Source organism: Erpetoichthys calabaricus, chromosome 8 (genome assembly GCF_900747795.2).
Source record: "Erpetoichthys calabaricus chromosome 8, fErpCal1.3, whole genome shotgun sequence".
NCBI classification, from domain to species: Eukaryota; Metazoa; Chordata; class Cladistia; order Polypteriformes; family Polypteridae; genus Erpetoichthys; species Erpetoichthys calabaricus.
The window spans coordinates 14,819,525-14,842,646 of NC_041401.2; the positions used below are offsets into that span (position 1 = coordinate 14,819,525).

The following is a 23,122-nucleotide window of genomic DNA, read 5'->3' on the forward strand; positions in this document are numbered from 1 at the left end:
GCAGCCAGATAAGCACTTGGTAGATGAATGACCCTCCTAGCCAAGTGGCACTTATCCTGAAGAGGCCTTTTTAGTATGTGTTTGTCACTTGCCAGGTGGGGACACTTAGACTGTGTCACCTTGGATGAGAAACCTCGAACAGACTGAATTCAGTAAGCAGCATATTACACAATTTCTTAAGCATGTCATACTTAATGACTATAGTTGTGTGTCCTTCTCTCCTTCAAAATGTCAAATTACACAACTTGGAATCACAAGGGACAACTAATTACAAAACTCATGATGGCCTTTCAGCAGTTTCAAATTTTCAAAAGTAATGTATCACATACTTGTCATATTCTGACAGCAAATTAATTTGCTACCTGGCAACACCAGTGGTTGTACATTTGCTTTCCAGGTATGACGAGTTCAGGTATGATCAAAAGTGTTTGATTTTGTTCAGGCGAGTCACTAAAGGTGCTCCTGACTCACTGAAATTATGTAATGGAAGTCTGCAACTAAAAATTGCTGGAAATGTTGTATAGTGTGGTGGACATCTCTCTATTATAAAAAAAAAATCCTACAACAACAACAACATTTATTTATATAGCACATTTTCATACAAAAGTAGCTCAAAGTGCTTTACATAATGAAGAGAAGAAAAATAAAAGACAAAATAAGAAATTAAAGTAAGACAACATTAATTAACATAGAAAGGAGTAAGGTCCGATGGCCAGGGTGGACAGAAAAAACAAAAAAAAAACTCCAGAAGGCTGGAGAAAAAAATAAAATCTGTAGGGGTTCCAGGCCACGAGACCGCCCAGTCCCCTTTGGGCATTCTACCTAACATAAATGAAATAGTCCTCTTTGTAGTTCGGTTTTTCACGGAGTCACTTGATGCTGATGGTCATACAGACTTCTGGCTTTTAATCCATCCATCATTGTTGGAACATCATGGTGCTTTGGGTAGATGGTGGTGGCGCACGCCACCACCAACAGGACACCGGAAAAGGAAACAGAAGAGAGAGTAGGGGTTAGTACAGATTTTGAATGAATAGTTATTATAATGAATTAGATATACAGAGTATCAGGATTAAATTACAGTGAAGTTATGAGAAGGCCATGTTAAAATAATGTGTTTTCAGCAGTTTTTTTAAAGTGCTCCACTGTATTAGCCTGGCGAATTCCTACTGGCAGGCTATTCCAGATTTTAGGTGCATAACAGCAGAAGGCCGCCTCACCACTTCTTTTAAGTTTTGCTCTTGGAATTCTAAGGAGACACTCAGTTGAGGATCTGAGGTTACGATTTGGAATATAAGGTGTCAGACATTCCGATATATAAGCCGGGGCGAGATTATTTAAAGCTTTATAAACCATAAGCAGAATTTTAAAGTCAATTCTGAATGACACAGGTAACCAGTGTAGTGACATCAAAACTGGAGAAATGTGTTCGGATTTTCTTTTCCTGGTAAGAATTCTAGCAGCTGCATTCTGCACTAGTTGCAAACGATTGATGTCTTTTTTGGGTAGTCCTGAGAGGAGTGCGTTACAGTAATCTAGCCGACTGAAAACAAACGCATGAACTAATTTCTCTGCATCTTTCGATGATATAAGAGGTCTAACTTTTGCTATGTTTCTTAAGTGAAAAAATGCTGTCCTAGTGATCTGATTAATATGTGATTTAAAATTCAGATTACAATCAATGGTTACCCCTAAGCTTTTTACCTCCGATTTGACTTTTAATCCTAATGCATCCAGTTTATTTCTAATAGCCTCATTGTATCCATTATTGCCAATCACTAAGATTTCGTTTTTTTCTTTATTTAATTTGAGAAAGTTACTATTCATCCATTCTGAGATACAAGTTAGACATTGTGTTAGCGAATCAAGAGATTTGGGGTCATCAGGTGCTATTGATAAATACAGCTGTGTGTCATCAGCATAGCTGTGGTAGCTCACGTTGTGCCCTGAGATAATCTGACCTAATGGAAGCATGTAGATTGAGAAGAGCAGTGGACCCAGGATAGAGCCTTGTGGAACACCATATAGAATATCATGTGTCTTTGAGTTATAATTACCACAACTAACAAAGAATTTTCTCCCTGCCAGGTAGGATTCAAACCAATTTAAGACACTGCCAGAGAGGCCCACCCATTGACTAAGGCGATTCTTAAGAATATTATGATCAATGGTGTCAAATGCGGCACTCAGATCTAAGAGGATGAGAACAGATAAATGGCCTCTCTCTGCATTTACCCGCAAGTCATTTACTACTTTAACGAGTGCAGTTTCTGTGCTGTGATTTGTTCTAAAACCTGACTGAAATTTATCAAGAATAGCATGTTTATTGAGGTGCTCATTTAACTGTATAATGACTGCCTTCTCTAGAATTTTACTTAAGAAAGGCAGGTTAGAGATGGGTCTATAATTTTCAAGAGCAGAGGGATCGAGATTATTTTTCTTAAGTAGCGGTTTAACTACCGCAGTCTTAAGACAGTCTGGGAAGACCCCCGTATCTAATGACGAATTTACTATGTCAAGAACATTATGACTAAGCACGCCCGATACTTCTTTGAAAAAATTTGTTGGTATTGGGTCAAGGGCACAGGTGGAGGGTTTCATTTGAGAAATTATTTTATGTAAATCAGATAAATCTATCCTAGTGAAAGACTTTAATTTGTTTATTATGGGGTACTGGGGTTTAAGAGGATCCTTAGTGTTGGGGAGATATACTATGTTATTTCTAATATCATTAATTTTTCCATCCATCCATTCTCCAACCCGCTGAATCCTAACTACAGGGTCACGGGGGTCTGCTGGAGCCAATCCCAGCCAACACAGGGCACAAGGCAGGAACCAATCCTGGGCAGGGTGCCAACCCACCGCAGTCATTAATTTTTTGATTGAAAAATACAGCGATAGCCTCACAGGTTTTACTGGAAGTACTTAGGAGGCATTCCTTTGAGTTACTTGGGTTTAACAGATGATCAATTGTCGAAAATAAGACTCTGGGATTACTAGCATTGTTATTTATAATCTTAGAGAAATAGCAGCGCCTCTCAAGACGGACTGTGTTATTGTATTCTGTTATTTTAACTTTTAATATTTCATAGTCAATAGTTAGTTTAGTTTTCCTCCATTTACGCTCAGCTCTACGGCATGTTCTCTTTAAATCAGACACTCTTTGGGTCTTCCATGGTATAACAATGCTAGAAGATTTTTTAACTGTTTTTTCAGGTGCAACTAAGTCAACAGCAGCCCTCACTTTAGTATTAAATCTTTCCACCTTACTATTTACATTCTCCTCGCTATTATAGTTGGCACTATAAACGGACTGATTGGTTAGAATGTTTGAAAGTTTTAAAGCTGCTGATGAGTCAAAGAACCGTTTTTTAACAATATGCTTCTCATGAGTGTTTTCTATCATTATTTCTATATTAAAGAGTAGAAGAAAATGGTCTGATAGACCAATATCAATGACCTGCTTTATATCAACTTTTAGTCCTTTAGTAATTACTAAGTCTAACGTATGACCTGCTTTATGTGTAGGCTGATTAACGAGCTGTCTCAAATCAGAAGAGTCCAGGAGGTTCGTAAATTCTTTTACTTTCTGGTCACATTGATTATCTATATGAAAATTAAAGTCGCCGACTATTAAGAGTGTGTCATAGTTCGTAATTAAGATTGACATCAAGTCAGAGAATTCCTCAAAGAAAGACGCGTTGAATTTTGGAGGTCTATACACGGATAATACTCGAACGTGAGATACTCAAAAGACTTGAATTTACCAAAACTGATATTTTTACATTTTAACCTGCTTGAGTAAATGTTTGCTAGCCCTCCACCTCTCTTTCCTTGGCGATCAGCACGAGTAAAACTGTAATCCAGAGGCGCAGATTCGATTAAAACAGCTGCGCCATCTGAGCTAAGCCACGTTTCACTTAGTGCAATAAAATCTATTTTTTTATCACTAATAAGATCGTCTTGTTAGTTAAAGCTCTAACATTTAATAGAGCCATATTCAATGTTTCGGAGGAGCAGAGATGAATACTATGTGCGTTATTGATATATGGAACAGGAATTAAGTTATTTTTATTAGCGCCACTCTGCGTGTATTTTTTGTTTAATCTATGATACGTTTTTATAGTTTTAATACATTGTTCATCTAAAGTAGTAACTAGAGAGAAACAGTAGGGCGTCGAGACGTGATCTTCACATTAAGATCACGGAAGACACTATAAGACCTGCGAGACTAAAGAGATTGGCCACAGAGCGTCTCGCCGGGACCTTAAACATGAGACTTTGTGCCAAGAGATTGACCCAGGATTGTCTCGCGATGACTTAGAACATGAAATTCTTGCAAGACACGCCCTACTTACAACCAAATAAGACCACGGTCATCAAAACTCTCAATCGTGTTTTGGCTTTGAGCACAAACAGATCCAGGGCTCTGAGCACATATAAAGCATATAAGGACAATACGTTATAGATTAAACGTAGACAACTAAGCAAAGAGAAAACCGCGCAGAGAAAAGAGACTCAAAAGCGTTGGAGAGACAAAAAAGAAAAAGAATAATCTAGGTGCAAATTCAGAAAATAAAGAAATTAATTCTCATCCCGGATCAAGTGGAATTGAAAAAAAAAGTACCTCCAATCTGGATGTTGGCGCTATACACATGCAGAGCAGGTTAGAGATTATGAAAGCAATGGAATTCGAAAGGCTCAAAAAAAAAAATGTTGCCGCGATACACATGTGGAGAAAGTTAAAGAATATGAAAGTAGGAAAATGAAAAAGTCTAAAAAAAAAAAAAAAAAAAAAAAAAAAAGAAAGTAAAGATCGTAGTAGCGCAAACAAACGGAAATTATTACTTGAAAAAGGGAAAATAATCACCATGGACCAGGTGTCATTGAAACAAAAGCAGGATAAAGCGAGGTCAGAAATAAAAGACAGAGTAGAAAACAAAGTAAAACGTCATAAAGAGGTTAAAAAAAAGGGGGGGGCAAACACATGCAGAGCAAGTTAGAGATAATGAAAACTGGAATTCAAAAGCCTCAAAAAAAAAAAAAATGTAGGCGCGAAACACATGCAGAGCGAGATACAGAATATGAAAGCAGAAAAAAACGACAGTGTCAAAACAAAGAAAGTAAACATTGCATTAGCGCAAAAAAAGAGAAATTATCACTCAGAGAAATAATGAAAAGGCGAATAGAGATCAAATATATGGACATAGGTGATATGTCAGAAGTATGTAAATATTGTAAGGCTTTGAAGTTTAAGTCAAGAGAATTTCAAAAACACAGTTTACCTCACATGCATTTATTGGTTATTTTCCAAAAAAAATTATTAACTGCTGATAATGTGGATCGTTTTGTCAGTGATGAAATTCCAAACAGAGAAACCTATCCTGAATTATGGTACAAAGTCATTAAACACCTCTCACTGACCTCATTAAAAAGATTCAGCACATTGGGACTCGAAAGATTCCAAATACTGTTTTTACAGAAGTTCAGAAATAAAAGTGAATCTAATGAAACAGCAACAATTCAACGAAAAAAAAAATCTTAAAAGAGTGTATCTGGAAAAACAAAATCGGGGGTTGGCAAGCAGGGGGCAAAGCCCCCTAGTTTTAGATAGATAGAAAAAACACAAAACTATTAAAAGCATTGAACCTTCTTTGACGCAGTGTGCATGTGATGTTCAATGGGCTACTTTACCAGTAATGTAGTTGAATATGAGACTTTATTGTTCATGTTTGGAATGACTGCTGTTCATAGACAGGCATGATTTGAAAGAGTGATTGTGCTTAATTTCAGTCAGAATTACAGTAAGAGTTATTTAGAAATGTGGTTGATACCAGAGTAGTAAGTCAGGTTTGATACCTTCCTTGATGCTAGTGCTTAGAGAAACTATACTTCTTTGTGGCCCAATAATAGAAAAAAGTTGGAAAATAAAGTTAGGCATTGTCTTTCTTACCTTTTGATTTTCATAGACAGAAAAGAATATCATTGAACAACTGAGGTTATCCACATTTTGGCTTCATTTGATTTTGACCTCTAGCATGTGCCACGGTGGTTTTTTGCAGTGATGTAAACTAGTCAAGGTGCATAGCAATATTCTGTTTCATGTGTCTTTATAAAAAGTTTGTCAGTTCTTTGCATTCATAATTCCTTCTTTTCATGCTTGTTTCTAACCATCCATGCTTTTTTAGAACCCATGTAATCCAATTAAGGGTTGCATGGATCAGAACCTAACTAGCAGGTTTGGATGTGAGGCAGGAAAAGTCTGGTGGGAGTTTAAAAAAAAAAAAAAAAAAAAAATCTGTTGCACTTACAGTAGAAATTGGAGTAAAACATTGCTGTGTTATATTTGTATGGTGTCTTACCCTGTGTAGGTTCAGGCCTACAGTAACAAAAGCATTATCCATTTTTTTCTGTATTGCATAGCAATCCTTTCTAAAGGTTTACCTATTTATAGGTGCACTAGCTGTGTTACTCGGCTTAGTTCAAGAAATTTACTAAGGCACTGTAGCATGGTTATAGTGCTGTTAATCAAATATGTCAGAAGCACATTGTAACAGAGTACATTTTTGTATACAAATTTTTTTAAGCCAGGGGTTAATATTAGTTCATTGGTGCTCCTTACTCTTGAATATGTTACATACAATTGCTAATCAGTAAAACTCTCGTACCTTAATCAATTCTTGCTTTTCCTAATGACCAACATTGGCTTTTATTGATGGTCATTGCATAACATAATTTAACAGGAAACTGTATTATTTTGGATTTGTACTTGAACATGTACTTAATAGGAATAATGGGAAATTTTTGGTATAAATATAATTTTACCCTGTAACACATCCTGTAAAAAACTGTAGCTTCGATCAAAATTAAATGAAATAGCTTTGATCTGTAATTCTGTACGTTTACACAGGTTTGGAAGGTTTAGATCAAAAGTAATACTCACCAAATCGTTGTTACATTCTGCATTGACTTTTACAGGCTGTACATTTACTAGGACTGTGTGATGAACTGAATATTATAAGCATTGTACAGAAAAAAGTGAAAATAAATAATCTGTGAACTGTGTACAATATCCCAGTGTTCGAAGTGAAACCAAATTACTGGCGGTACTCTGTTCAGTCAGCATCTTGCTCCTTCTCACCTTTCGTTATCACTTTCACACAATATATTAGTTGTGCCATGGGAGGTCTGAGCACGGCAATACATTGCCATTGCTTTGGGGAAAGGTTAGTACTCGCCAAGCATTGCCAGTACTCTAAGAAGAAGTTGACAGAGGTGGTTGTAGTGGCCCTGCTAAGAGTGCTGCAACACCCCTATCTTTTATACTCTGTCCATGGGGGAGTCCTTTACTGAGCTGAACAAAAGTTTAAACTGACCAAGACATGCCATCGCTCTTGGCTTGTGTTATACCCAGGGCTTTAAATAGACTGGTATGCTGTACAGGCACTTCACTGTTTCTGATTTGTGAAGCAGAGCTTAGCGGCACATTGCAGTCTGACCTTCAAGGTGACATCCTAGTTCACTGCGATTATTGCATGTATTTCACCAGCAAGGGGACCCTCATCCCCCTACCTTCAAGTATATGCATATAAGTGATTTTCACAATCCAAAGGGAACAACATCACTTGAGCTAAACACTGCTGCTTTGCGCTTCATGGAACTTAATTTGCGTAAACTGTCGGCTCCACTTCTCTGCATTTCCTTCTTGGCATTAGGCAGAAAAAAGGTTGTGGTCCCTAAAAATATCCCACTCACTACAGCATTATTACAGACAAATGTCAACAAAAAAAAACAAATGAATCGGCCAGTTTTCTTTTTTTCTATAATCTCACCAAATTTTAATCAAATCAGTCAAAGCATTTTTGAGATTTTAGGGTATTTAGTTAGTGGATTTTTACCCTTAAATACTGAGATATTGAAATGTACTTTTATTTGCAGATACCTAGTGCCCAAGATGTACCATCTTGCCAAATTTCATCTTTTTTTTACCTAACAGGAAGTTTTTTGATTTTTTTTTTTGGTCTTTTTACGGATGGGTGAGTGAGTGAGCCGGTCAGTCAACTTTGCTATATATGTTCTCTATAATATATAGATTATACTGTATATCATGTGCTTTATTTTAAGATTGAAGCAATTGATCTTAGTGTTGGTTTCATTCCTTCTCAAATACGACCGCTGTTGTGTAATGCTTTTATGTTGCAATTGTGTTTAAAATTACACACAGTAAATGGTAAAGGGTAATCTTATGATTTGGCTTATACATTTTTCAGAAAAAAAGGCATGTTTCCATCTCTTTTCACCAAATAAAATTACTCTTTGATATTTGATTTCCTGTACTTCCATCCACTAGTTTTACATTTTTAAGTTCTAATTCTGTGGTTTGGAATATTTCTGCTCAGAACAGAAGACCATTTCATTTTTAATGCCTGAAGTTCAGCTGTATAAATGACATCTAACCGGTCCTGTAGTCTGCAGCTGTTATGATGCAACTGACTCTTTGTCAGTGTTTTATTTATAATTCTTTTCCCAGCTGTTTCTATGTAATAAACAGGATATAAACCATGCATGGAGGCTTACAAAAAAACCCTCTGGCTACAAGAAGAGGTAAAATGCCACAAGGAACTTCCCCACGTGTTCTGCTTATTTTTTCCATTTGTGCTGGAAAATTGGCAACACGGGAAATTAATTCATTGTAGCACATGTAAAACGTTACATGTAAAATGAGGATAATTTTAAAAGACCTTTTAGGCATATTTTACAATTAAGTCAGAGTGGAATACTCTTAGATGTGTTAGAAAAAAGATGAACTTTGAGGAAAAAGATTCTAAAGAATACTTCTTTTTATTATACATTTGTGCATTTTACATGGTCATTAGAAAAGAGAGGGGCTTTTGTGTATATTGAGACCATTTTTATTTGGGCATTGGTAAAGGGTAAGTTGAATGTTTTTTTCAAAGCTTCAAATTCAAAAATATACCCTGTGAACGTCTGAGATTAGCACTGAGTTTTGGGGGAGCAGAATGTTGTAAGTTGAAGCAATCTCTTTCATGCTGCATGTATTTATATATCCGTCCAGGATGAGGTATTGAAGTTTTCATAGTTTAATTTATTGAGTTGTACATGAAAAATAATTTACTTCATTGCATTAAGTTTTTTTTTTCCTTCTAACTTTAACTCTGCTCCAGTGCTCAACTTGCTAAAATCACTAAATGGAAAAGAATAGTTGGATAGCATTTGAAAAAATAATCTCCAGCTTTGGCAGATACCCAATACTAAGAGAACACATCCCCTTGTGTCTTATGTTTTTTTAGTACATGGAGCTTTAATAGCGAATTTGGTTTTCGCAAATTTAGAATTTTTTCAGAAAGTCTAGTGGCATATTCCTTATGTGATTAATTAGACATAAATGTTTGACATTTAGTGTTAAACCTGTTGAACTGAAAACATTAAGGATTATTATATAAATAATAGAGACCGTGAGTCAAAGATTAAGCCTTCTCACTTATTAGTAGTATGAGAACTAAAATTGAACACATCACTGCTTGGGGGAGGGAGCTGCGGGATGGATTTGTCTGTCACTGGCATTGTGGGAATGCTGTCTTTCTCAGCTTTGCTTAAGCTTATTTTATAGTTTGAGTCTAAAGGATTCATAAAATACTTTATATTGAGCGCATATTTACTTTTTAGAGCTGGAATGACTGTTTTCATGTTCTTCTATTCTGTCTTGAGACAGGTTTGGAAACCAAACCAGAAACTTCCGGCTATATTATGATGGGAAGCATTTTGTTGGTGAAAAAAGGTTTGAGTCCATCCACGACCTGGTGACAGATGGCTTGATTACTCTGTATATTGAAACCAAGGCAGCAGAGTATATTGAAAAAATGACAATCAACCCTATTTATGAGCATATAGGATACACAACACTAAATCGAGAACCTGCGCACAAGAAACATGTTCCAGTTATTAAAGACGTACCTGATGGGAAGGACATTCAAGGAGAAGAGGGAAATCTGGAGGAAAGGGTAAGAATGTGTCTTAATCTCTGTCTGTAGGACCGGTGTAGTTAAACTTTAGGATCAGAAATCATTTTGTAACAAGCTGGATAAATTTGAAAACAGTTTAATTTGCTGCAAATGTGACTAATATACTGTTGTATATAAGTTTATAAGATGATATTCAGGATAATTCTACATGGAAGGCCCCTTTACAAGATTTTTGTGTACCACTTTACAGCCTGAATTTCTATAGTTACAGTAATTGTAAAATATAGATGGCAGTCAAAATTGTGCCCATTTTGCAGAGAATTGGAAGCCATTTTTTATTTGAAGGGGAGGATATGCATATACAGAAATATTTATTAATGTATCATGATTTTAAATTTAAGTGTTGGTCAAAGTCATTTAAAACAGTGTAAAACTGATTTACAAAGTAGGTAAAATAATAGTCTATAGTTTAGGTTTCTTATTGTTAATATAGTAAAAGTCAACATACAATTTGATAACATGTGCCTATGGTCAGATAGCCGGTAAGGAGAGGAAAGCAAAAACTCCAGTTGTTGAGGCTGCTGGAAAAAATAAACGTCTAGGGCTTCCAAGGCCAAAAGTGCCCATGGCCCCATCTGAGGATTCTGCAGTAAAGTTTGGACTAATCATTATCATTATTTTTTTTTATTGGCCTGCTTGTTCAGTTCAATTATCTTTTTTGGCCATATTGAAATATGAATAATGAAATAAATGTAATCAATGTTGAAGCTTATTTCATAAAATAATATTTGTGTTCATTAAATATTAACTTTAATGTCATTTATATAATTTAGAAATGTTTTGAATTGCACTAGTTAATACTTTAATGTTCATAAGATGCAAAAGTATAAGTTCTAAAATCTTAAGAAGCAATTTGTCAAAATGCTGTATTTTGGCTCCCTAAACTTTACCTTGGATCAGCAATTATTACTGTTATGATGTTTGGGTATAGTTTATTAATTTACATTGCTTACTTCTCCATCGCTTAAACTGGCAGAAGAGACCCAGCTGAAATTGGCAGAATGCACCAACTACAGTATATGTGCCAACAGACTTTTCAGTCCCATTTGTCTAAGCTGTCTAGGAAAGGATCAGAAGACGGATATAACGTGGCCTGCCTTAATTATACTGCCCTAGAGGTTTTGCAAGTAAAGTATACAGAAGAGAAAAGACTCTTCTTTAATATTGTTGATCATTGTTCAGTTCTTCATGACAATCTAAATAAATTAAGCATAGTTTTTTTAATCGTTCTTAAGATACAAGGGGTTGGAAACTGGTCCTTTTATAGAGTTTTATAATATGTGTTGATCAGTCAGTGCTAGCACAGATCAGGGCATCCCAGGGAAAAAAAGAAAACATTTTGTATTTTGATTGGTTTTCTAAAACTCTTGATAATATTTATTGCTAACAGGTCCATGTAAAACTGATTTTTTTAGTGTTTCTTTATTTAGGTTTCCTTGATAATGGTCCTCAACATGCAAAGTTTATTTCTTTTTAGAAGACTTAGTCACTCCTAGTAAGCCAATTAAGAGTCAGTAACTAACCTGGCACCATGAATTCCAGCTGGATGTCCTTGTGAACATACTAAGAACACAAGTTCAAGTACTGTAAGGTAGAAGTGTTAACAGCTGGGTAATTGTAGTACTTGATTTGTCTTCCTGCTTAATAAATTCATTAAAAAAATAATAGCCCAAAGTTTGCACTAATAAAATACTGAAGGGTTGAGAAATGTGACAGAATGCAGATACTGAAAACGGAGGCCGTTATGCTTATGAAAAAAGGGAGGGCAGTGATAACTCCTGTTATGTTTATATTTTCTGTCCATATCATTATCATCAATGTTCTTCCCACTGTACATCCTGTTACTTTGCAGTTAAAGCCTTCTGTTAGTTATATCGATCAGTTTTTGAAATCCTAGTTCTCTCTTTGTGAGTATGAATGTGTATGTGTGTTTGTTTGTTTGTTTGTTCATTTTTTCCTTGTGTTGGATTGGTGTCTTGTTGAGGGCTATTTTTCCTACATTGCACCTGGTGTCACCAGAGTAGATTCTGGCCCTCTGCTATTGTGAAATGGAGTAAATGTGTGTAAAATTGTTGTATTATTCGAACATTATATCCTAGCACTTCATCCATTTCTTATAAATTTAATTTGCTTTGATGGCCGCATCAAGATCACCACATTTCCTGGAGCACTCATGCGTGTTTTCTTCCTAGTGACTTCCATAATCTCTCTATTACAACTTGATATTACTGAAAATGAGAAGAATTGGGGGGTGTCATATTTATATTCTGTATTATTCCCAAAAATATCAATGTAACAGTTTTGACTTCACTTGGGTGTCTAAATCTGTCTTACTACTAATATATTAGTTTCATTAAAGAGATTAACATCTTGTAAATGGCAGACTTTTCTAGATGGTGCTTTCTATATACAGTATGTTATTTTTTTTCCCTCCTTGCTTATAAAGTCATGCTGTTAGGTCAGCTACCAAACCTAAATAGTCTCCCTGGTCCTTGCGTTTAGCCAGTGATGTGTTTGTTCCTCACAGGTCCAAATCCAGCTTCCTGCAATCCTCAGTTAGATACTCACAAATAAAAATGGATAGATATTCAAAACTCTTCTATTTTAGTTCTTTTATATTATTTAATTCAAGACACTTTTGTTCATTATTTGTTTAACTGATGATCTAATGTGGCTTATAATTTACAAGCTCAACATAGAGTTCTTCACGTCAATATGTAACTGGAGCCCTGGGTGGTTAATTGACTTTGTGAATATTTAAGAATGGGTCAGTGGGGGTAATGAACACAGAAAATTGTGGTTTAAAGCACTGGGCTACAGTACTGCCGTTAAGCATTAACACTTAATTGGTTTTGCACTACACATGTGCAAAATATTACATTACTTGGAAAGCCGTAGTTTAATTTTTTTTAAAGAAGGAGAAGCAATCATGTAGATAGAACTTTATTTTAAAATTGGCTTTTTATTGAAGCTCATCAGATTGATTAGATAAGAAAAGACAAGCTAGCACCTCGATTTGCATTGAGCGTAGATCACTGGTAAATTTAAAATCCATTTATCCGATTTCTTTAGCTACTATCAGCGACAAGCCAATAGCCAGATCAACTCTATTCTTAATCAAGAGTAGTAAAATGAAAAGAAAAATGTAGAGAACACAAAGCTTTAGTAAAAAGGCCGCTGTTTGCTTCGTAATTGTCATAATATAAAAGCTCTCAATTGCTATGTGATTTTTTTTTTATTTTTTTTATTATTATACCATAATTCAAGATATCAAAATTTGGTTTTCAATTAAACAGTTTCCTTAAATAAAAGCAGTGTAACTGGAAAAGAAAATCGTCTTTGCAATAAACATTCAACAAACAATGGATATGCCATTTTAGTCTGTGGAAAAAGTAAGAACACCCTTGGCCTTTTAATAGATGGTGTTGACGACCTGCATTTTGGTTGTAATAACCTCAAGTAGGCATTTCTTATAACCACCTACCAATCTCTGACGTCTATTGTGACAAAGTTTGTCCCACTTACCCATTCAGACTGCTTTCATGGTTCATGTTTGAAGGGTGTATTGTATGCACAACCCTTTTTCCCTCCCTTCTCACTCACATCATTGTGATGGGATTCAGATCTGGGCTTTGACTTGGCTAATCCAAAACCCTTGATTTTTCTTTTGAGCTGTTCCTTGGTGGAGTTACTGGAATGTTTATGGTCAATGTCATGTTGCAAGATTCACTTTCAGCTGAGCTTCAGTCTTCTGTCATATGTTCTCACATTATTCCCAAGTACCCTCTGATACAATGAACGATTATAGAATAGTGGATTCTATGATGGTGAGTTGCCCAGACCCTGATGAAGAAACGCAGCTCTAAACCATAACATTTTCACCTCCATGCTTTAAAGTTGGTATCAGATTCTTTTGATCAAATGTCTCTGGTTTTTCCCAAATATATCTATCATCTGTTTCTTCTTGAGAAGAGGTGGACTTCTTTGCAGGTATGTTGTTCAGGGCATTGAACCGCACATAAATGTTATTTAAAACATATGGAAGGGAGGCATCTCCACTGCAGGCAGGTGGTGTGGTCTTATACTCTACAATGGCATGGGTTTCCTGCCACATGTACTGTTGTGTCTCTGTTGTCCTGAAAGTGTCTGTGGGTTTTCATACCATACTCTTGCTTAACTGCTTTGATGCCCCAAGATAGGCTAGTCCTTGCTGTCTTGAGGGCTTCCTTGTCACCTGATCAAATGATAGCATTGCAGACTTTTAACAGTGCACGTACCTCCAGCGTCACCGACGGTTTCTGGTTTGCACAAGTTCTGATGGTCTTTGACACAATCATCTGTATACTTGCGTGTATCTGTAATGTAGTCAGTGACTGATAATACATACTCCTACAAGTTGATCTGATGACCATAGGTGGCAGCTGCTTTAAACATTGCCCAGTCCATGTGATCAGAACAATCCTGCAGGTCAGAAACAGCATCTTCTGGTCTCATCTATTTGAGAGTTGGTTTGGACCATTTAAGCAGTGTTCTTTATGCAGGCTGTAGCATAAAAGAAACTTGATCAGTAAAACCGAGATGTGGGAGGGGTATGATTTTGTAAGCTTTGGGAGAGTTGGTAAACACTAGGTCCAGTTTGTTGTCTGTCCTGGTTGGAAAGTTCACGTGTTAATAGAAGTTAGGGAGAATGGTGTTCAAGTTTATGTGATTAAAATCTCCATGCACAGTAATAAAACCACTGGGATGTGTGGTTTCCAGCTCTGTAACATAAAGTACATTCTGCACTTCTTTAGTATTAACTCCCAAAGATATGTGACTGGTCAGAACAAAAATATTTTAAATACTGTAATACTGTTTAAATAAAGATATTTTATGTCCACATACAGTATGTTAAAAACAAATAACTACATAACCACACATGTCAAGTGATGTTTTTACTTTTTCATGTGGTTTTAAGTTTTTTGATGAAGCTCTGGAGCCAGGTAGTTATCTTATTTATTGAGTTACTCTTACTTAGAATTAGGTTTATGTAGTGCCTTTCATAGGATGCTAACACCACATTCTGAACATAAATATTTACTGTATTTGTTCTATTTTCTAACTGAACTGACTTTTTTTCTCTAATACTTCATGACGCGTAATTTAATCAGTTGATGAGAAAACAATTATTTTATGAGAACTTTGTTGCCTCCACACATGGTTCTGATTAATTTTTTAAAAATCTATGTTAAAGCTTGATTATATTTACTCACATTTAATTAGTTTGCATTTGATTTGTTGTATGCTGTTGTTTGCACTATCTACTTATCCTTGCAATGGACCACATATCCTGAATACAGCCAGAGTTAGACCTGGTAGCATTGAATAAATGTAATATATTGCAAGGGGCATCAATCCATCACAGAGTAAACTTAAAAGACCGCCTTATATTTTCTGAATCCGGAACAGGAAGCTTTATTGTCACTAGTCAAATTGATAGATTGTCTTTGCACTAAGAGAGAAATTCAGTCCTGGAAGACTGAGCCATTCTCATTATCAAAATAATATCCCAAACCCACTTATACCAGGTCGCTTTTTGAGTCATCATTTGTCTGTAAAAGGAAAGTGGTGAGCCAAGTAAACCACTAGCAACTCCAGCCCAACTTCTTACCAAAAAAGAATGAAAGCATTTGATGGTACAGCTATTAAGTGCACTTCACTGTGTTGCCCATTATTGTAATGCAATTTGTACTGGTGTACCAGGTCAGGTCAGGTTGGGGAGCATGCACTGGCACTGCACATTGCTGCACCCACCACATGATGAAACACCTTGGGATCCTGGTTGGCAGCCCGGCCAGGCAGACATGCAGTCCAGTCCCAGCTTCCGGAAATGACCATCTATCTGCCATAATCAGGTGTTATGTGGACGACTCCTTGGCCTGGTCCAATCGTTTGGGCCCTCGGCCAATGAGTTCCCTGCAAGCCAGATTACCCATGGAGGAATAGTGCTGCATGGTCGTAGTGCCATAACTGATGCTCCTACACAATGCAGGTAATGTGCCTCCTTCGGGACTCTGTGAGCAACACAAAGTCAAACCAGTGGTACCCAAGGATTCACTGAAAAGACAAAGTACCAAAGGAGTCCAGTCTTCATCTCGGGTCACTGGATAGCATCCATGTCTTCCAACTATATAGCAAAAGAGGGAGTACCAGGACTCTAAAGACTTGGACCTTCTTCCTTTTGCAAAGATAATCAGCAGCACCACACACCCGTTTCCAATGATGTCATGACCCCCCCCCCCCACCATGCTCTCCCAGTCCATCTACTAACTTTAAAGGAAGAGTCACCAGAGACATGAATGACCCTGCCAAGGTAAGTAAATCTCTCAACGAGGTCGACATTCCCTCAACAGGAAGACACACTGCTGGTGGCTATGCCCATGAGGTCATTAAAGCCCTGGATCTTGGTTTTTATCCAGAACCCATTCAAGCCCAGACACTCAGACTCCTCACTTAGTCTCTCAAGATCCCCAGTCAGAGCCTCCATTGACTCTGAGAAGATCACAGCATCATTGGCAAAGTCAAAATCGACTGGGAAAACGCAGAAGCTCTGCCTCCACTCTGCACAACACTCACTGTACCAGTGTACAGGCTGGTCATAATATCCAGCAACTTCAGGGGATCTTGCAAAGTCTCAGGATGTCCCACAGTGCAGCTTGATCGAACATTTTATGAAAATCGACAAAGGTTGCAAAGAAACTCTTCCTATATTCCCTTTAACGCTCAATGAGAACCTTCAGTGCCAGGATGCAGTCGATGGTAGACTTCTTAGGCATAAAACAAGACTGCTCTGGTCACTGGTAGGTGAGCAAGTGATCATGGATCCTGTTGAGCATGACCCTAGCAAGAACCTTATCAGGCACCGATAACAGTGTTATCCTTCTGTAATTGCCGCAATCCAGGCGTTCACTCTTCCCTTTTCAGATAGGGACAAGAAGTCCTGTTTTCCAGTCAGTTGGGATGACGCCTGCTTCCCAAATGGAAGCAAAGATTGCTTCAGTGCCAGGAGGACAGCCATATCACCAGCCTGGAGAACTTTGTCCCGGTTACCACAGATCCCTGTAGCCTTTCCTACCCTAAGCTAATTCACCACTAGTGCAATCTCAGTGAGACTGGGTCATTCACAGATAACTGGACGAACAGCCTCAAGAACTATGGACCTGAACAGCTGCTCAATGCAGCCATCCCAGCAGGTCACCACCGCAGCATCATCCACAAGGACTGTTTCATCACCCACCCTGACTGCGACTCTCCAAGGAACAGATTCATGTGTGTGTAATGTTTTGATTCCTCTGTAAGCAGGATGTGGGTCATTAGATCATGTATGGTGTGTCACTTGCTCACAGATTCCTCTAACAAATTGCTCCTAATCTACCTTCAGATCCCTCGCTGCCTTCCTCAGTTTGTGGTACAGAACAGAGCTGCCATCAAGCTGTGTGCTGTGATTTCTCTCAGTGATATCCAGGATTCTGTACGAGGTGAAATACCTCCTTCTGGGAACACCGGCAACACCAGCACAATCATCAGCAACCTTCAAGGTCTTGCCATGGAAGGTCTCCCACATCACATTAGGATCTGCATGTTCCACACACAAAACTGTATGCAAACACATTACAAACAGCCAGATCTTGAAGTCTGGCCAGGTCCAGTCTCATTCTCCCAGTAGGGTGGACCTAAGTTGGATCTTCAGGGCAGCAACAAGTCTGTGATCAAAATTCACAAACTGGGCATTTCTGTAGACCCTGCAGTTCTGAAGGTGCCCCCAGTGTCTGCCCACAAGGTTGTGATCGATCTCCTTCACCACACCACCAGTATTGGAGCACCAAGTCCATGGATGCGGCTCAAGGCTCTAGTAAAAGAATCCAGCGATCTGCAGCCCCTGACCTTTAGCAAAGTCAATGAACATGGAGCCATTTTCACCACATAGCCAGCCCTGTCAGTGCTAGTGGTCACATTGAAGTCACTCATGACCAGAGGAGTGTCACCTTATGGGCACCCATCAGCCACCGAGTACAATTGCAAATAAAATTTCTTCCCTCACCAAGAAATCACTGGCAGAGGTCGGAGCATACACTTAGACAACAGATAAGGCACCCAGAGATTGCCTTAATCTGAGTCTCTTAATACCATCAGAAGGAACCGATCCACCACAGCATCAGCTACTCCTTGAGTATGACAGCATCAGAGTGACCAGACCAATAAAAGGTGCACCCACCTACAGAGATCTGGCCAGTCCCAGGTCTGTGCACCGCAGAGAGTGGCGTCACTGAAATGCATAGTTTACAAAGCTCCTCCGACAGCAGAAGATAGATGATCATTAAACCATAGTTTAATACTAATACTTTAATGTAATATTAATGTATTAAAAAATGTCCCTCTGGTAAGTGTTAGTTCCTGCAATGTGTTTGATGTTTGCTGTGATAAGTTCCATCTTCTATGTGGCCATACTTTGTATAGGCAGGTTTAGAAAATGGATAGATGAAAGTATTAAAAAAAATACTGGAAATCTGTCCAGTGCTTCTAGGGTAGATTTCAGGTATAATGTAAACCAAAAATCAGATGTGAAAATAGATGACTGTTTATAAAAAGATTGACCCTTTTCTCTTAGCTTGTAATGTTGTATGACAGAAGCTGCTGTCAATAAGTAACAAGTCTAATTTTTAACCGTAAACTGTTTGCATACAATATAATCTAACAATAAAAACTGGTTAAGAATCGAAATGAAAAAGGTTAGGGAGCAATTAGGAGATTATTTCAGTAGTTTAAGATCTTTTTAGCAATGTTTTACTTCTAATTCATCTCTCCCTGTGATTATATTGCCATTTCTGTTTAATATAGGTTTAATATTAAACTGCTCAGTTTAATAGTAAATAGGGTTTGGTCTGTAATGAGAGTAAATATGCAGCAGTATGGAACTGGTTTCTGCAGCAGTTATACTACAGTTGAGGGCAGATAAGTATCTTTTGTAGAATGGAAAAAAATAAGTACTTCAACTGTAAATAAGAGATGTGGGCAGTACATAAAAGATAAAACTGAATGGAGTAAAAAAAAACTTTCTTTAAACTGCCTTCTGTAGTCTACTCAAACTATTTCACACTTGTTGAAATACTTTTTCTTTCACTTAAACAAAAGCCTGTTACTGTAGACAGTAAAATAAAGATGCCTGTGTGCATGCTTTTAATATAGATTTATTTATAGTTAAATTATTAGTTAGTTATAGTCATACTGATGCATTTATTATACTTGTACTTGTATTATTATGGCATATTTCTGCACTGTGGGCAAGCATCAAATATTTTCACTTTAATGTATGATAATAATAAAGTGAACTTTTTATTGACAGCCTATTGATTTAACAAAAGTTTGTAAAGGAGAGAACACCATTCTTTCTTTCAGTCTAGTTAAATGTTACCTAAATACTTTGTTATCGATTCTTAAAGAGGTTTTAACATTCCAAGCAGTTGTACAGTAATCCCTCCTCCATCGCGGGGGTTGCGTTCCAGAGCCACCCGCGAAATAAGAAAATCCGCGAAGTAGAAACCATATGTTTATATGGTTATTTTTATATTGTCATGCTTGGGTCACAGATTTGCGCAGAAACACAGGAGGTTGTAGAGAGACAGGAACTTTATTCAAACACTGCAAACAAACATTTGTCTCTTTTTCAAAAGTTTAAACTGTGCTCCATGACAAGACAGAGATGACAGTTCCGTCTCACAATTAAAAGAATGCAAACATATCTTCCTCTTCAAAGGAGTGCCCGTCATGAGCAGAGCATGTCAGAGAGAGAGATAAAAGCAAACAAATCAATAGGGCTGTTTTTCTTTTAAGTATGCGAAGCACCGCGGCACAAAGCTGTTGAAGGCGGCAGCTCACACCCCCTCTGTCAGGAGCAGACAAACTGAGACAGAGTTTGTTTTTCAATCAAAAATCAATACGTGCCCTTCGAGCTTTTAAGTATGTGAAGCTCCGTGCAGCATGTCATTTCAGGAAGCAGCTGCACAAAAGATCACAACGTGAAGATAATCTTTCAGCATTTTTAGATGAGCGTCCGTATCGTCTAGGTGTGCGAACAGCCCCCCTGCTCAATCCCCCTACGTCAGGATCAGAGAAAGTCAGCGCAAAAGAAAGAGAAAAGTAAGCTGGGTAGCTTCTCAGCCATCTGCCAATAGCGTCCCTTGTATGAAATCAACTGGGCAAACGAACTGAGGAAGCATGTACCAGAAATTAAAAGACCCATTGTCCGCAGAAACCCGCGAAGCAGCGAAAATTCCGCGATATATATTTAAATATGCTTACATATAAAATCCGCGATGGAGTAAAGCCGCGAAAGGCGAAGCGCGATATAGCGAGGGATTACTGTAGTCTATTTGGAGCTTGCATGTGTCCTTTTGTCTGTGAGGGCTTTCTTTTGGTTACTCCAGATTTCCTCCTCTATGCCCTGAAACGTGTGTTTCGGTTAATTTCAAATTTGGCTTTTTATGAGTAAGTGTGCATAATAGACTGGTGGCCTCCCCAGGACTGGTTTCTGCTTTGCTCTCTTTGCTGCATGGCCATGCATTGCCCCTATATATATATATATATATATATATATATATATATATATATATATATAATATGGGTAATTTTATTATTATTATTGTTTTTTAAATTTAAATACATTTTTTAATAAAGGCACTTCAGCTTCAGAGGTGTGTGTGTGTGCCTGGTATTGTGGTGGAGCAGTTCCTGGGTGTTAATTGGGACTATTGGCTAATCATGCATTCATATGCAGACACAAACAGTTCAGTTGATTGCCTCATTAGCACTCCTGGGTCTATCGTCTGCACAGCTGCATCCCTATCCATATATAAAAGGAGTCCGGACAGGAAACAAGAGAGAAGCTGAAAAGGAGAGAGCAGAGGTTAAAGTCAAGAGAAAGAAAGAAAAGCAAAGCAGAGTGTTGAGGAACCAGTTCTTTTGGAAATGGAGGCAGGTGTTTGGGAGTGAGCAGCTGTGAGAGGAGCTTGTGTCCAGTGCTTGACATGGCTGAACAGGGTCACTCCTGCTTGAGCACCTGAAGGAGAAGGAGTGACCGTTGCACTCTGAGTAGGCTTCCGAAGATGCTGGGGTTTGGTGGCAGTAGTAGGAGCAGGGCTCACAGGGTGCCCCGTGTAAGGCTGAGGAATGGCAGCGAAGGACATGAGCCAAGGTTTGATTATTGACTGCAACGTCGGCAGGCATCTCCTTGTGCTGCAGGGCCTTTACAGGATAAGCGGAGGCGATATTGTGTTAAGTGATTCACTGAGGCTCAGGGTTTTAAAAAACAGACCTGCCTGGATTTTAACCTTGTTTTTATGAATCTATTTGTTATTTATTTGGACTTTGAACCTCTGCACATCACCTTATTTTATGAATTGTTACTGTATTTATTAAGAAGAAGCATTGCACTATTTTGCACCTTGTTGGTTTTTATAAAAACACTTAACCATGTTTACACCAACCCTTGTTGACTGTGTCTGTCCTCATTTTTTCGGTTCATCCTCAATTTCATTATTTATTTCATTATTTACAATTTCATTAGTTACAGTTCAGGCTGCCAAGGAGAGTGAAGCCTACTTGAACTGTCAGAGTACTATTTGTGTTTTATGTAGCTGAAGTGAATATGCAGATCAGGGGTGCCCACACTTTTTCGGCTTGCGAGCTACTTTTAAAATGACCAGGTCAAAATGATCTACGTACATTAAAAATGATTGAGATATATGTGTGTGTATGTGTGTGTATATATATATATATATATATATATACACACACAGTATGTATGTATGTATGTATGTATATGTATATATATATATATATATATATATAGTATATAATTAATGTGTATATATATATATATATATGTATATATATATATATATATATATAATTAATATATATTCACTGCCTGGCCAAATAAAAAGTCGCTACCAAAAAAAAAGGTCACACACTGTAATATTTCGTTGGACCGCCTTTAGCTTTGATTACGGCACGCATTCGCTGTGGCATTGCTTCGACAAGTTTCTGCAGTGTCACAAGATTTAGTTCCATCCAGTGTTGCATTAATTTTTCACCAAGTTCTTGCATGATGGGTGCATCACTTCATCTGCCTCTCTTCTTACCCTGATGCGCCCATCATTCTGGAACAGGGTAAATCTGGACTCATCAGACCACATGACCTTCTTCCATTGCTCCAGAGTCCAATCTTTATGCTCCCTAGCAAATTGAAGCCTTTTTTTCCAGTTTGCCTCACTGATTAGTGGTTTTCTTACGGCTACACAGCTGTTCAGTCCCAATCCCTTGAGTTCCCTTCGGATTGTGTGTGTGGAAATGCTCTTACTTTCACTGTTAAACATAGACCTGAGTTCTACTGTTGTTTTTCTTCGATTTGATTTCAGCAAACATTTAAGTGATCGCTGATCATGATCATTCAGGATTTTTTTCCGGCCACATTTCTTCCTCGAAGACGATGGGTCCCCACTATCCTTCCAGTTTTTAATAGTGCGTTGGACAGTTCTTAACCCAATTTTAGTAGTTTCTGCAATCTCCTTAGATGTTTTCTCTGCTTGATGCAAGCCAATGATTTGACCCTTCTCAAACAGACTAACATCTCTTCCACGACCACGAGATATGTCTTTCGACATGGTTGTTTAAGAAATGAGAAGCAACTCCTTGCACCAGTTGGGGTTAAATAACTTGTTGCCAGCTGAAAGATAATCGCCCATGCAATAATTATCCAATAGGAGGCTCGTACCTATTTGCTTAGTTAAATCCAGGTGACGACTTTTTTTTTGGCCTGGCAGTGTGTGTGTGTATATAATATATATACACACACAAAAGGAGTACACACAATACATAACAAATCCTTAGGTCAGGTTGGGGAGCATGCACTGGTGCAGCTCCTTGCTTCACCCACCCCACAATGAAACAGCTGAGGATCCCGGTTGGCAACCCCCTAGGCAGTCACATGGAAATAACCATCTGTCTGCCACTACCAGGTGTTACGTGGGCATCCCTTGGCT

The 23,122-nt window shown here is 37.8% G+C and overlaps 1 protein-coding gene across 2 annotated transcripts in view; it reads left to right on the forward strand.

Moving 5' to 3' along the window:
- The window catches only part of chn1 (chimerin 1), a 206,083-nt gene that overhangs the window by 107,885 nt on the left and 75,076 nt on the right, over positions 1-23,122 (forward strand). For both annotated transcript variants that reach the window (XM_028806257.2, XM_028806256.2), the window contains one exon: positions 9,734-10,022. In XM_028806257.2, the coding sequence (XP_028662090.1) occupies positions 9,734-10,022 (289 nt within the window). The remainder of the gene's footprint in view (positions 1-9,733; positions 10,023-23,122) is intronic.